The sequence below is a fragment of the Meleagris gallopavo genome, chromosome Z, assembly GCF_000146605.3.
Source record: "Meleagris gallopavo isolate NT-WF06-2002-E0010 breed Aviagen turkey brand Nicholas breeding stock chromosome Z, Turkey_5.1, whole genome shotgun sequence".
NCBI lineage: Eukaryota > Metazoa > Chordata > Aves > Galliformes > Phasianidae > Meleagris > Meleagris gallopavo.
Window position 1 is genome coordinate 49,395,347 of NC_015041.2, and position 16,335 is coordinate 49,411,681.

Sequence of the window (16,335 nt, forward strand, 5' to 3'; positions counted from 1 at the left end):
ACACAGAAGCTATATGGACTGTGTTCCTAAACATTTAAAAATGACTGTGTAAGCTGTTAAATACCTCTTTTCACTCATTGTGAAGACTTGATGGTTTTTAAACTTCAAAGGCAAACAGCCTCTGTGGACAGGTTGAAATTTGATTCTAAAAGTCTGTCCCGTATTTAGACAACCAAATAACCTGAATTTTCAAGAGCATTGAACAGCAGATCTGAATAAATTTAGTGTAAGTTATGAATCAGTAAAGGAAATGCTGATCTGAAAAGGCAGGTATGGGCTTACAGGCACAGAATTTATTTTTAAATGAAATTTGGAAGGATATGAGGATGTATCAAAGCTTTTGTTCCTCTTTCTTAATTCATTTTGAGTAAGTTTGGACAGAGGAGTCACTGATAGAGTTATGTTTTAAGATTTCAAGCAGGGCTAGAGGACAAAATGGCTTGTAGTTTGTAAAGGAGTTGAGTTGAGTAACCTATTATCTTTCTTTCCGTGCAGGCCTGAACTTCTGCTTGTTTCTCTTGATGACTTAAAAGTTCAAATTCCAAAAAATCCATCCAGTTTTCTAGAAGAGATGTCACACTCTAGATTTCTTGAATGTAGGTACAGAGAAGCTCGGGCTTTCTTTCAGGTTAGTGGTAATCAAGTAGTGTCTCTGAGATATAATGCATATTTTCACCAGTTAACCCAAACCTACAAACAGTTCATCACTTTTCTTTTTAAATGCAACTTTTCACATGCATAAAGCTAACACATAGGATCTGGGACTCAACAGAATTCAGTAAATGGTAATAAATCAAAACTTTAACTGAAGAATCACGGCCTTTCTTTTTGAATTGTGTGGGTTTTTTCCCCCTTTTTCAAAACTATGAAAAGATGGGGTAACTAACCTGTCCACAGTTTTCTCATGATCTCACCATTAAACATATTTCATATTCTGCATCTTTGTAGTCTAAAATTGTACTTAAAACATTTCTCAAAGTTCTGAACAATCCTTACTTTTACATTCATTTGAGCAATGTATTGCAATACTACATTCCTAGTTCTGATTTCAGATTCTCTGAAACCTCCAGGCAGTAACTGCCACAGGTAGAGGAAGTGTGCTTGGGAAAGCATATTAAACTTCGATACTGAAATAAGCAGCTGGCTTCTATTTTGAAACTTACTGAGGTGTTTGTCACCCAGAAGCTGCTTGTAGCATCGGTTCTGAAGTCGAGTGGTCAGCGCATTGTTTGCAGGTTTGATTTGGCAACGTTTGCCCAGACTGCCTCTATGGTTTTGGCTTTTCTTAACAGAAGATGTTACTGAGCTGTAGTTGGCGTAGTTTTCCGTTCACGTTGCTACAGTTATGTAGCAGAAGTTCCGAACATCCAGTTGTAACACTTGGTGGCGCCAAATAAACCTGTAATATGCTCAAATGTGACTACATCCCTGCTTTCCCCTAAACTATGGGTATTGGCTTCTCTGTGAGCAGAGTTAGGAATTGTGTGTGTTGTTACCACTATCTTTGTTTAATATACGTAGTCTTATTCTATTTTACTGTGACTTTACATTACACTGCTTTGGAAAAGACAAATATTGACATTTCAGAGTTGAAATTTGACCTGCGATTCCAGTGCATGTTCTCAAACTGAACTATGTGTATGAGAAAAGATAATGCCCAGGTATTACTTAAATAAATTTTCAGAGGTCATTTTCCTAAGATGCTGAAAAATGGATGGAGAAATTTGCTCTCTCATAACAGCTTACTTTTGCTTTTCAGGTGTATCCTGATGATGCCTCTGTTGATGCAGTGGAATTCAGAAAAAAAGCAAAATCCTTGCTGCATTTGGCTGCCCTGATACTGAATAACTTGGGAGTAAAGTTCTGGCTGAGCAGTGGAACGTGCCTTGGTAAAACATTTTTAATTGATCTGAAATCTTAAACATTTTATCCTCTGCTGCATTTGTGATGTCACCTGAGGTTAGCAGCTGGAAGGTGGTATCTGTGAAGTGTGAAGCAGATGTTCTGTTTCAGCTTTATTAAAATAAGGCCTTTTTCTCTTAAACTGATTTCCTGATTTCTCTTGAGAAACTTGCGCCTTGGAGATTATGAGTGTATTCCAAGTAAAGCATTAAGGATTGCTATCAGTTTCTGTGTTTCTCTTCCTGGAAAGTAATTACAAGTTCTCTCAGTTGTGTGGCTTAAAATTTGCTAAGTGCTGGCTGGAAGATACAATGATGAACATATTTTTCTGATGTTCTTATAGGCTGTCACCTGATTTTCTTCCCATGCACTTTAATGTTTATCATTGAGCTTTTATGGAAATGTAATATCTATTTATATATTTTAAAACACAGTCTTTTAATAAAAAAAAAAACTGGTAGAGTAGGCACTACAAGCTTTTAATTCTGTTGAAAGTTGAAAGAAGTATCTTTTCATTAGTGAAGATCCTTTCCTTACTGAAATAGGTTGTGATAACTCACATATGAACAAGTCACATTTTTCTTTTTTTTTGGCCTAGAGAATATCATTTTCTGAATGAACAGTTACTGAAACTACATTAATAAAACAAACAAAAGAATGTCCCAGTTCTTGTCTTAGTGTTTTACAGTAGTGCTTCAAATCCATTTAAAGTAACTGTTGAAAATTGTAAGCATGGCTACAGCCCTACAACTGTTCATTTCTTGTTAGATTTGGACCCAGATAAAGAATATACTTTCCTGGAAGACATTTAGAATAGAAAGCTGAAAATATTTTCATTTTAGGAGTTAGTACTTTCACATTCCTGACTTCATAGAGAAAGGAGGTGCCTATAAGTGTGTTAGTCCTGTTTTCTTCAGTGTGATTGATTTGTTACTAGAGAAAGCAGAAGTCTTATTTATGACCTCATTTGAGGATTTCAGTCTGGTTACCCTTTGATAGGTCATTTTTGTACTGCCTTTGTTTTGTGATATATTTCTCATGCTCCGAAGTTAACTAATTCTTTTTTTTTCTTTTTTTCCACTTCTCAGGATGGTATAGACAGTGCAATGTCATTCCTTACAGCAAAGATGTGGACCTGGGGATCTTTATAAGGGACTACAAAGCTGATATCATTCCAGCCTTTCAGAAAGCAGGATTACCATTAAAGCACAAATTTGGCAAGGTACACTGATAAGGAAGAATTCACTTAATTTTTGTAGGTTAGTAAGTTTGAGTACTGCTGCAGTTCATTTACTAGAATGTAGTAAATGTAGAATTGGATATCTGAGAACTCTCCTCCTGTTTTACCTAAACATGTAGACTTACTGATTTTTCATGTTCTCTGGGACACTGTGTGAGAAGACACCATTCTTACTTCATTCAGGCTTCAATCTCATTTGAGGAGAGTGAATTTTACACAGAAGAAATTTTATAGAATTCTAGAGGGGTCTAATTTGTGTCAGTGCTGCTAGAGATACTTGAGATAGAATTTGATATTGGATTGTGGCTGATTGTAAGAGTGGATTGGTAACAGCTCTGAGATTATCTGTATCTTATGTGCAAAGATAGCAGAAAGTAAACGACTGCTTGAGGTGGGTGCTGGGCTAGTCCATTATCAGCTTATGCCTTATTATCTTTTTCTGGAGTGTAAGCTGCAGAGTGGAATGTAAAGGTAGAAGACAAACAAAAGCACAGGGATGTGAAGGTTCAACCACAATTAAAGTTATCATTGCTGGTGCTAGTGAGCATTTTTATTGTCAAAGAAGGTGTTATCGTCGGTGTTAAATGAAGATACTTACTAATCACTTGCTTATTCACTGATATTACTCTGCTCTTTTATGTGAGTCTTTTAGCAAGTGGCATTCTCAGGTGGTAGCAATTTCTGTATGGATTGCAGTAGGCTGTTGTGTGACTTGTGTGAGGGTAGCTGGGAGCCTTAAGCAAGCCATTTTCTATTCTGGATGCAGAGCAAATGCAGCTGTAAAAGTTGATTTGTTGTGGTGTTAAGTGGACAGTACTGTTAGAGCTAACTAACAGTTTTGTGTGGCAAGCCATATCAGTTTGTGCTGCAGTAGAGTTAATTTTATTCTGAGTATCTGGTATGGTGCTGTGTTTTGGATTTGCAACCAAAACAGTGTTAAGGACATCCCAGTGTTTTTATCTCTTGCTGATAAGTGCTTCTACAGCATCAAGGCCTTTTCTGTTTATCATGCTTCCCTGCTAGCGTGGTGTTACACAAAAATTGGAAGAGGACAGAGGCAAATGCAGATAAACTGATCAAAGGGGTATTTCGTAAAGAAAGCTGGGATAAAGAAGAAAGAAGGGAAGAGTATTTGGAATTATGGCATTTGTCTTCTCAAGTATCTGTTATGCATAATAAAGCTCTGATTTCTTGGAATTGCCAGAACATCTGCCTGCCAATGGGAAGTAACAAACTAGTCCCTTACTTTGATGTGCCTGTCTGTGCAGCTTCTGCTTTACCAGTTACTGTCCTTATCTTGACCCACAAGTTTTCTTGCTCTTCTTCTTGCTCATCTTTTCCTGCTCCTTGTCTTCCTGGTAGTGAGAAGGAAAGTGAGTGAGTAGCTGTGCAGTGCTTATCAGCCTACTGGAGTTAGCTCACAACACAGGCACTTTTAAAAATCTTATTTTAAACCAATACTGTAATACCTTTTCTTTTGAAAGGGCTACATTTAGTTGCTTTCTAAATAGAGTGGCAGACTTCATGGCAATGAAAGGTCATCGTTCTCTACTTTCATCTGTTTCACCATAAGTATCTAAGTGGAAAATGGTTTGCTTTAGATTTCTGCCTTTCTTCACACAGCTCTTTTGTGTTCTCCTGGAAAATTGCTGGACTTCTGGCTTACTTCCTGGGCACAATGACATTGCAGTTGATCATTGAATAGATAGCTCTTTGCGGCAGAAAGCAAGGAGATAGTGCCAGAGCTTTGGGGTGGTGAAGAGAAATCAGTTTCACTGAGGGGCAGAAAATTTGTAGCTTTCTCAAGGCACCAAAAATAAGGAAATATTTGTAGAAAATGCACTACTACACTTCCACTACATTATTGAAAATAAATTTGTTCCCTGAAATCTGCTGGCCTTGTGTTTTTATACTCATAATCTGTATTTCTGTCTTGCAGGTAGAAGACAGTTTGGAACTCTCTTTCCAGGGAGATGATGATGTGAAACTTGATATTTTTTTCTTCTATGAAGAAGATGACTACATATGGAATGGAGGAACTCAGGCAAAGTCAGGCAAGAAATTTAAGTATGAACTGGATTTATACCTCTAATTGGAAAGAAACTGAACAAGTTAGGTTTTAGCGTTAGCATTCTGTATTGTGTTTTTTTTATTTGGCAAAGTCTGTGCTCTTTGTGGCACACATCAGGGAGAATTAGAGGAGTTTTTGTACTTTGAGACTACAGAAGTGAAAAGAGAACAATACTATGCCTTACTGGAGAGGTGCTGGGCCTGTCGAATGCTAGTTTTCTTGTGAAATCTGAAACAACATTGTCATGTCATGTATGAGCCAGATGATACCAGGAGTGTGCAAGGGCTAAGTTAAAAATTTAAGATGAGAACGAAGTTTCTTAAACCTTTTTTTTGTTTTACAAACATGCTAAGTGAAAAACAAATCCTTAGGCATCTGTCTTGACAAGTGTTATGCCAGAAAGCCTCAGCTGTGCTTCCAAAGTAAACTCCATAGTTTTGGATGTTGTGGTAATGATCTGGAATACTTCATTGACTATAATGATGTGACAGGAGTGCAGATAATTATTACAGACCTTCTTGTTGTTCAAGTTCTGAGAATGGGATTTTAAATAGAATACCACATTTCTTGCTTCATTCTTTTCGGTGCTAAAACAACAAATAAGTACAAGAGCTTCTTAATCTATTCAACTTGCTGAATAGAGGTTTTGATAATTAGATTTGTTTCTTTCCATTATCCATCTTCTCCCAGAGACACTTGTAAACTGGTTGAAAGCCTTGTTGACTTACATAGGATATCATTATCTTCCACATTTTGCCTGAACTGCATTTGCTTTACTGTTAGCTAACAGGAACTGTGCACTGTCATCCAGACAGTGATAGTGTGTGACTCCTTGCCATACATTTATTTGTTCTGAAATGATAAACAAAGATTGGGAAGATACTTTGACAAGCAGAGTCAAAAGGTACACTTAAAAATAGACCAGGGGAAGAATTACTGGAATATTCCTGCATAGGAAATGTAATATGTTATGTAGAATACAACAGTTTTATGACTGTCCAGAGCAAGTAAAATGTCTTTTCTTCTTTTCTTTCTGTACAAGATCAGGGAGGATTTTTTATATGTCTTTTTCAAGCAGCTGACCATAAAGTTCTTTTTTCTGTACTTGTTTCATATCTGTTTCCATTCCAGTAAAGTTGACATCTCTTTCAAAATTGCATTCCACTAGCAGACTCTGGGACCCTCAATTTTTCTTAGCTGTCACACTTTAAAAATTTTGACTAGCTGAAGTAGAGAGGTCAGTCAAAAGTGAAGTGATTGTTTAGTCATGTTGAATCCTAAATCTCACCTGCTGTTCATTTGTATCAGAAGAGAAACTGATTGCTGCTGGATCATCACAAATCTGGAAGGTGGCTCTATTCAGAGATATTTATGCTTTTAATAAATGGAGAATAAAGTCTTTTTTTTTTTTCCAAAAAGCTAAATATTTTTGCCAATGTATTTTCTACATATCTTAGTAAATAAAAGTATGAAGAATGGAATTATTTCTCATTTAGTCCAGAAAATATTTTTCAGTAGCCATTTTTCTCTTCCTTGGCAACTGGGTTTCCAAGCCATACAAATCTTGCTATATGGTTTACATGTTTATGTATAGAAATACTCCCACAACACTGCAGAGGCAGGCAAACTCATAAATCCCCCGTAATTTTGTCTTTGAGATAACAAGAGCTGAAACCTCTTTCTTTGTTTAAAAGATTTGTGCTAGATAGTTTCATTCTTGGCACAGAATGTGTCTTTACAAAAACTCTTCACAATAATCAAATCTATACTGTATGCATTAATCCTTAAAATGAGTTAATTCTGTAATTGCTTAACATAGAGGCTTTTCTGTAAGCATAAAATCTTCTCTGATTGATGAGACTGAAATTGGAAGAAGGAATGGCGATTGGTGTATGTGCACAAACGCACCCAGCCCTGTCCAAGCCACTTGTAATGGCTGAACAATGAACAAGAATCCCAGAGGTGGGGAGTCTCAACAACACTAATATTTTTCATCAGGGAAAGTAAAGATTTGATTTCAGAAAAATAATTTGATGGAGTTTCTTACTGACTTTGAATTTGCAGATTAGGTAGTTTAGTTTAAGGAAAATGAACAGATAACTTAAAATTGATTATTCAGAGTTCATTTTTTGGTAAGATGTATTATTTGAGTTGTGTGCTGATAGCTTTTGCTTATGCATGCATGCCCACTGCAATTCAGCTTGATAGATGAATGATTTCCTGGGTTAATAAGAAGTAAATATCTTATTGATGATTATAGACCCACTAATAAAGTTTATGTATCTTGTTTTTCCCTTGGTAGCTGGCTTTTTTTTTCTCTTTTTAGTTCAGTTTAAAGCTAATTGTCAGTCCCTAGATATAAATTAAAAAGTGCTTGATCACTCTTTTTCACCTCCATTTAAAGCATGAAAGCAAGGGTGTTTTATTTTCTGAAATTGTTTGCTCAGCTTTTAGAAAAAATATTGGCTCTGTACTTGGAGGAACTTGCTAGATTTTTAATTCATGCAAATGCACAAGTCTTTTAACTCTTTTCTCAGAAGTGCTAACTACTTCCAATTCTTTTTTAACCTGTGAAAAATAATGTTGAGAACACTTTTCTGTGGAAGACTTAAGAAGTAATAGTGATCCTCTGCAGGAATGGTGCATACACTTTGGTTTAACATATAGGCTTCCTATCAGATGTCTTTCTGATCAAGCTGTCAATTTCTAGTAGTATCAGTGTATCTCTGGGTGGGGCCTACACTGAGCCCCCTGCTGAAAAGAACAGGCAAAAAACAGGGTTTGGTAGAATATATATTAATTTAAATGGGCCACGGGGGTTACAGAAAGTACAGAGTGGCAGCTGTATCTTAATTCTTTGCAGCTGCTCCAAGTCTGGCACTGTGTTTAAGCAGGGTTACTGAAGGCAAATGGAATGCTTTGTTTCATGAGATATTGAAGAAAGATAAAAACTTATTTATAAAAAATTATACCTTTGATTTCCACATCTGACTCACAGAAAAGTCTTCCATGCTGTATTTGAAATCTTCCTTTCCAAAAAAGTGTCAAGTATCTTGATATCCTTCAAATATGGTAGCTTAATTTCAGTTTGTAAGTGCAGAAGAAGAGACAGGGACTAATTTCTTTTACGTGAGAGAACAGCATGGGAGTAAACAGCAGTAGAATTAGAAGTGCTCCTCCTTGAGAACGTGTGGCAAATATTTACCAGCTACTGTTGGTAAAAAAAAACCCCGTCCAGTTGGTAAATGATGCTTCATAGTTAGAAAACTATGAAATAAGAAAAAAATCTGCAAATGTAACTTGGCCACTCACTGCAGTTGCTCGCTTTCTCCGTGGATTGACTTACATGTGCTAAGCATGTCTTCTGCTGGTGTCCATGTCCTTTTGTGGTGCAGGTATCTCTTCCCGAAGTTTACTCTGTGCTGGACTGAATTTGTAGAACTCAAGGTCCATGTACCCTGTGAGACCCTGCAGTATGTTGAAGCCAACTATGGCCCAGATTGGAAGGTTCCTGTCAAGACGTGGGACTGGAAGAACTCACCATCCAATGTGCAGTACAACGGTGTCTGGCCTGTTGATGAATGGGATGAAGTCATTCAAATCTACTGAACATCTCTTTGCTCCCAGAAAGTGTCTGGTATCCTTGAAATTGTCAGTCTGTAATTTCCTGTCTCTCAACTGCTACTTTTGTAACTCCTCATCTGTTTCCTGAAGAGACATTTTCCATTTATTACAGATAATTTTACACGTTCATTGTGAGTTGTCCACATAGTTAAAGATTAAAGGTAGATTGTGGAAACTAAGGAGAAGGAAAGCTGAAAGTAAAAGTGTACAAAATCTTGCAGTAAATGTATGGCAGTTGACTATTAAAGCAAAACCCATGGCCAAGTTGCTTGATCTGGGGATCATCAAAATCTTGGGACCGTTCACTTCTCAAGAAAGATTGGATGGAAAATCCTCAAGATATTCTGTTTTTTTTTCCTGATTTTTTTCTTGACATGGATTTACAATTCTTAAACACTCAATTTGTGAGTCCCATAAATGCATTTAATTTGAGACTGATGTATTGCTGCAGTATGTGAGGGGGTTGCCTCTTCAATATTTCAGTTCAGAACCTGTGTGACCCACCTGCTCTGCATGTGTTGGGTTATGATGTAATATTAAGTGAAGGAAGAATCAAAAGCACAATCTGCATCAGAGATCTTCCAGTAACAGTTGTTTGGTTTTTTTTGTGAACTAACTACATGTATTAACAACAGGGAATGTTAGGTGTTTTTTTCTCTGTTTCTTAAAAAACTTGAGGGTGTATGCTGCAGGAAAGTATTTCCCATTTAATACGCCACCTGGTTTTGATGTCCCAATTGGTGTTCCCTCTGTAGGGGCTGAGCAGATCTTAGTGGACCGTATCTGTCACTGCTCTCTAAAAATGAGGGAAGTGATACTTTTCTGTTAAACAGGGGCTCACAGAAGGTCAGTATGAATCATAGCTCTTTTCTGTAAGTGTAAACAGAAGTGTGTACAAATACCAACTGCTCCATCAAATTCGCAACAGCATAATTGGAAATGAAGTGCAAGTGTATGTTAGGCTTTGACTGGGAAAGGTGCAAGCCTGACAGCTCTCATTTCTGGTCACATTTTTGGTCAGTGAAATAAGCTTTTTTGTTCTCTGTTTTGGGGAGGGATAATAGCTTTCATATGAGCTTGCGTTCATATGAAATGAGCAGGATTGTTCCAGTCCTGCTGTGCAGAGAAGATGAGACCATTAGTATTACTTGTGAGTTAGGACTAGTATGTGATACAGACCCAGGGTTACTTATGAACTTGTATCAAAGTACTGAACATTTGTCTTGTTTTCTTGCAACAGATCTAGATTCCCTCTTTTCTTGTTAAAGTAGAAGGGCTATCAGCAATCTGCAGCTCTTCCACATGGCAAGATTCAGTGTATGGTTTGCATTCTGTCCGTGTGCAATTTTCAGCTCTGTATTCAGATACATACAGTTCTGAAGAGATGGAATAGCCGCTGCCGTGGGGCTGTTCCAGCGCTGTATCATTCCAGGTGCACTCTGGGTCTTGCAGTTTTCATCCTGGAGTGTGTGGCATACATTTCCCTGCTAGTTCTCTGTGTTCCAGAGTTCTCCTGCCATTTGAGGCACTGGAGTGAATTATACAGCTTCTGACAAAAACTTGTCATGTTGTCTTGAAGTGGTACTGTAGCTTTGCCTAATTAAGAAGAGCAAGATGTGACATCCCACTATTGCCATTTACTTGCAAACATAAACATTGCATCATAAGGGATAATTTCTCAGGTATATTTTTTTTGTATTTTGTTCCTTAGAATGGAAAAAGCCAATGTCCTCATGATTTTACTGCCCAGAATACTGTTGTCACTGACTTCTGTACTAAACAGTGTACAATCAGCCTGCAAGTTTTGCAACTGCAATCTTTTAAGAATCAAAGGACAGATTCTATCTGTCAAATTTTTGACTTCATAGATGGAAAGAATTTGTAATGAAAAAAATGCATGTCCTTGAGAGTGGATCTCTTAAATATTTGATGATAACTGTATATAAGTTATTCGAGTTAAAATATTTTCAGAAGATACAAATAAATATTTAACACTGATTAGAAGAATGAGATTCTAATTTACTGCTCAAGTTGTGGTTTCATGCTTTATTTTGTCATCTTGGGCAACATGTCTAACACAGTCATTGTAGTTACTGTGAAATATTGTAAAGGTAAAAATTTCGAGCTGTTTCTTACACTGCTTAGTGATTGTTTATTTTGAGTTGTTATTTTTTAATAAACTTGATGAGAATTCAGCTATGCCAGATCTGATTTGGCATTCTGATTTGATTTGCTGTGTTCTAGCGATGGTGTTTTATCATTACATTTTCATGCCACTTGCAATGGAATGCTCCCTGGTTTCTTCACAGTGGAAGCTCTTCACAGAGGAGCATTTTAATTCTTCATCAGCATTCATCTATACTCGCAGCTCCTGTTGCAAAGCTGTTTTTCAAAACACTGGAGTATTTAATATATTCTCCTTTAATGTTCCTTTTCCAGTGTCCCCTTCATCAAATAGATTTTTTTGCTTGAAAAAGAATGCAAAATAGCATCAGGCGTTGGTGCTTACCAGAATCCTGTGGCCTTTATTTTGCTTGCCGAAAATATATTGGTGTATTTGCCTTGCTTGTCAGCAGAGTAAGAACTTCCTCTGAATTCAGAAGGAGGAGTTGGAGAACCAGGAGCAAAACAAGTCAGCAGGCAGAGAGTAGAAAGTTGAACTGAGAAGGATAGCTTGCACCTGTTCCACAACATTTGTTGGTTCTCATTAAACCAGAACACATTTTTGACCTCATATGATTCCAAGATGATATACCAGATTGTTTCCATAACTGAGCACATGATGAAGTAGAGAACTACAAAGTTACGTTGCTGTTCTCAGTCCAGGGGTATGTTATGCATAACTCTGCAGTTAAATCTCAACAGCAGCAAAGCCAGTCTGCCAGTGTATTGACTGGTTCTGGAATCAGATTCCTCAGGCTGTTAAGAGTGCCATGGTGGACAAGATGACAAATACTGTGTCTTGAAGCACTGTCAGACTGACCTACAAGGGAGCCCAAGCTTGTATATGTTGCTGTTCACTTTTTTATTGTCTTCAAAATGTAAGCAATAGAAATCCATAACAAAGATGGTTGGAATAAGTTAGAAAAAAGGATCTTGCAATTACACAAGCACATTATACTTCTGCATGTCTTCTGACATGGTTGTGCACCCAGCTCATGTTTACTACTTGTAGGATTGTGTCCAAGGAGTGATGTAAACGCAGCAGAAACCAATTCTGTTAGGAGGCCAAAGAAACACCCAGATTTAGGCATTGGTTTCCTGCTATATTCTCCTGAATTTGCCCAGTCCCATATTCCTAATTCTAGTTCTGTTTTACCTTCCTAATTTACAACCTTCATTTTGAAGATGTTATGAGCAGGAGGCAACTTCAGAGTTCTCTTTACTGCATGCATTTAAGGTCTTAACCAACAATACGTGAAGCACTTTCATTTTCATGTGGCAAACAAAGCATGCTACATTTGTTCATTTGTTAAAGATTGCAGAGCTTGCTCAGGAAAGCCTAGAAGTGGAGGATAACAAAAAGTTTAAAGCTCTGCAAGGAAAGTTTGTAGAAACTGGCTGCTTAAGAGAAGGGCTGTAGGACAAGAGCTGTAGCACATTTCCAAAATCCGTAACAGGGTGCTGCAAAAAAGGAAGGAATGCATTTACTCTCTTTGCAACTGGAAGAAGATAAAAGTAAATGAGAGAAATGCACAGCAGAGAATTCTGGGGTATGTTACACATGGAAATGCGCAAAGCTTTTTATTTTGGTGGTCACTAAGATCAGGTCATCAGATGTGTCAGCTTAGACTTAAGAATTAATTTAGCTAATCCTGTCTTCGTCGGAGTGAGTTAACTGTTTTCCATGATTTTCTACTTCTACAAAATTGCAGTTGAGATCACTGTTTGTGTTTGACCCTAAAAAAGGTGGTATTTCTGGAATCTGATACTGGAGCTGAGCATCTAAATAGCTCATAGTGGGAATGATGATGAAGCCAGTCCCAATACCACTGTGGAAATGATAAGAAAGTGCACAGTCTTAAACACATGAAAATTAGACCCTTTACTACAAGAATGCAGCACAGCTTTTTGGAAGGATATGTCTAAGGCAGATGGAGGCTGTTGGACAATCCTGCTACTCCTGCCCAGAACAGACGATGCTTTGCTGTGCAGGGCAATAAGCGTCGGAGGGAGATGCCATCCGGAAGGAATGTTCAGATAGCAGAATGATCTGTGTATGATTCATCCTAGACTTCTTTTAAAGCAAGGAATGGAAGGCAAACAAAACTGTGTAATGATACAGATATGAAAGAGTTGTGAAAATATGCCCCAAGTCTTTCTCTGCTGTCCAAATGAAAAATAAATTGCTGGTTTTCTTATGCCCTTCCCCTTGAAACAGACTCTGGGAGATGTTGGCTTCTGGTGTTAAAAACAGTTTTTGCTGCTTTAAAATTCTCTCCCCTTGTCATATGTTGTGAAGTCTGCCAGCTCAACAGTCTCTGCTTTTTGCTATCACTTGGAATTGTTTATTTTGCACAGATGAATGCGATATTGAAGGGATGGCATCAGTGTAATAACAGATACCTTCCTTCACACCAGCCAGTCTTCCACTAACAATTCTGTCCTTTATTGTATGTTTGCAGAACTCTCCAAGTTCACACAGCAACTCAAGAAACTCTTGTGCAAGTCTTACTTTTGAGGCTTATTTTCTTTATAGACATGTAGTTATATCACAATGTATTGCTGAATAAAATACAGAAAGTGGAGGTCAGTGTACAAGCACGTAAAAGAAAGATATCCTCCACTTGCATGTAAAGGCCTAGATCCTCAGCTTTGGTAAATAGGCACCAGCATCTGATTTCCATCTGTTGATGGTTTTCCCTAATGGCATTAGTTAGCGTAATAGTGAGTTCTCTATGGAGGCTTAGTTTTATACATAAATGTCCTATTGATCTAGCCTGCAACAGAGTACACGACGTAAGCACTGAATCCTATTACCAAATCCAAGTCACAGTTGTAATTAAGGAGTCTGGGTAAAGCCCCTCTCCTTGAAAAAATGAAGGGTTGTTGATAGTTTTGTTCTGAACAGAGGGAAATGAACACTTGTGGTAGCACCTGCTTTCCCGAAATAAATCTTTTATCCAGCTTAAAAGAGTAGTCAAATATTTTATACAGAAATAACTGTGAGAAATTTCATGCCTGTTGCATTGCAGATCGTGCTGCGTGCTCACAGCGTTCCCCCTCTGGCCTGAAAATTTATGAATACCTTCTTTAACCATCAGCGTGAATATTAGTGTGTACAATGCAAAGGAAATGTGCTTGGGATTCTAGAACAACCTGGCCGATAACTGAATGACTGTTTTAAAGGTCTGTGATGGATTTTTTTTTCTTCTTGTGTCTCTGAAGCAGAAATTTCCTATTTGACACTCCAAAATGAAACCTTTACAATTCTGAATGGAAGGTTGGCAAGGCTGAGCAGAAAGGACTCTTGCCTACTTGCCCTCATTACTGCGGTTATTTTTTGAATCATTAAAAAGCAGTTACTGCATCATTTAAAATAAAAACCCAGATGAATGATTTAGGAATGTGCTGCAGATGATGCTTCTCAAGTTGCGGTGGTTCATGAAGATGCTGCAAATAATCTCATGATTGAGTGCCTGCCTAAGGCACTCTACTGAGGTGATGGGGAAAGCTGTGTGCTTCGCACCATGTAAAGCGAGAGGCCTGCAAAATCTCAGGCTGGATTTTACAAATATATATTAGAAACAGGCCCAATCTGAAATGCCAAGAGCAGAGACTGCTTGAGTGCGAGCAGAACCTCTCCAGAACTCTGTGGAGCTCAGTCAAACAAGTTATGAAACACAGCTTCTTGGAAGGCTTTTACATCCAAAGATTTTGCTTTTATTTACTTGTAGGGCGGTGAGGCTCTGGCACAGCTGCCCAGAGAAGCTGTGGTGCCCCATCCCTGGAGGCGCTCAAGGCCAGGTTGGATGGGGCCCTGGGCAGCTGAGCTGGGGAGGCACAGCCCTGCCCATGGCACGGGTTGGGGCTGGGTGGGCTTTCAGGGCCCTTCCAACCCAAATCATTCAGTGATTCTAGGACTATGTTTCCATGCTATTTTTAAAATGGTGCCATCTCCATGCAAGCAGGTGGCTGTCTTTAGGTGAAGTGGAGTGAAATTGCTGCAGGTACCTGCTTGAAGGAGGACACAGGTTATTTCATTAAAGTTCAAGTGAATGTCTGTTCCAGTTTTTGTCCATTGACTCTTGTCCTACATAGACATAGACACTGATGTGATCCCTCTGAGCCTCCTCTTTGCCAGGTTGAACACTGCCAGATCTCACATCATCTTCATCATCTTAGTGGCCATTTCTTGGGCAGTCTCAATTATGTATGTCTCTCTTACAGTGAGGAGTCCAGAACTGAACAGTGCACTCTCAGCCTCACTAAGTCTAAGCAGAGGGGAAGGATCACCTCCCTTAACTTGCTTGGTGCCGCTTTGCCTAATGGAGCCAGGAGGCCTTTGGCCTCCTTTGTGAAAATGGCACACTCTAGTGTGCGCCAAGTCTCCCAGGCCCCTTACTGCAGAGCTGTTTTCTTTCCCGGTCCTTGTGTCTGGTATTGCTCCTCCCCACAAATAGGATTTCTCACTTCTCCTTGCTGAGCTCCACAAGGTTGGCCAGCCCCAATCTCCAGTCCATGGATGTCCGTCTGGATAGCAGCACAACCCTCAGCCACTCCTCTTAGTTTTCTGTCATCTTAATTCAAGCAAGGACTCACACATGGCAGATTGTATCCCATGGGTTTTGATTCTTTTTTATGATGACTTTGTTGCAGTTTGGATTTGATCTGCTATCTCAGCATGCAACAAATACATGCCAAGCAGTCCTGGCACTCTTTTCTTTTCACCAGCTCAGCCATTGCTGTTCCTGCCACTTCAAAAATAGTCTGAGACCCTCCTTGACATCAATAAAACAATTACAGCCCTTGTTAGCCAGAACAGACAGAAAAGTCAAAACTCTTTAGTACAGCAGCTTTCCCATAGAGCAACTGTTGAACTCTGTGGCCTCTCCTCTTGAGTTGGCACTATCCCCCATTCATCACCAGCGCTGCCTGGAGCTGTATCTCAGAAGCTCATCAGAGCAGCAAGAGCATCTACTATTGAAAAGTTGGTGTGTTTGCTCTTTGGACAGTTGTAATCATCTGACATTGTCAGCATTCAGGCTTGGTCACCCATTAGTAACAACCTTTCCAGCTGCACTGAAAGAGAGAGGCTTCTGAACAAACATGGAAAAGGAGAGAAGATTAAATAGGTGACAGCCGGTAAAGACAGGAATAGGCCAGAAGTATTTATTCCCAAGTATTTTATTTTGTGAAGCCATGATACATTCAGAGCAAGCGGGATGGGCCCTGTGCCCAGCTCCATGACTGACCCAACACGTCATACCTTATTGCCAAGGGAAATGTTTTGTCTATATTTATAAACATGGATGATACACAAATTTACTTTCACCTA

The 16,335-nt window shown here is 38.6% G+C and overlaps 1 protein-coding gene across 3 annotated transcripts in view; it reads left to right on the forward strand.

Annotated features, from left to right (window-relative positions):
* The window catches only part of FKTN (fukutin), a 19,007-nt gene extending 7,941 nt beyond the window's left edge, over positions 1-11,066 (forward strand). For 2 of the 3 annotated variants that reach the window (XM_010725990.3, XM_031557351.1), the window contains 5 exons: positions 496-628; positions 1,760-1,889; positions 2,991-3,124; positions 5,082-5,209; positions 8,609-11,066. In XM_010725990.3, the coding sequence (XP_010724292.1) occupies positions 496-628; positions 1,760-1,889; positions 2,991-3,124; positions 5,082-5,209; positions 8,609-8,822 (739 nt within the window). In that variant the 3' untranslated portion in view covers positions 8,823-11,066. The remainder of the gene's footprint in view (positions 1-495; positions 629-1,759; positions 1,890-2,990; positions 3,125-5,081; positions 5,210-8,608) is intronic. The other variant, XM_010725991.3, reaches the window with a different exon arrangement.
* The last annotated feature ends 5,269 nt before the right edge of the window (positions 11,067-16,335 follow it).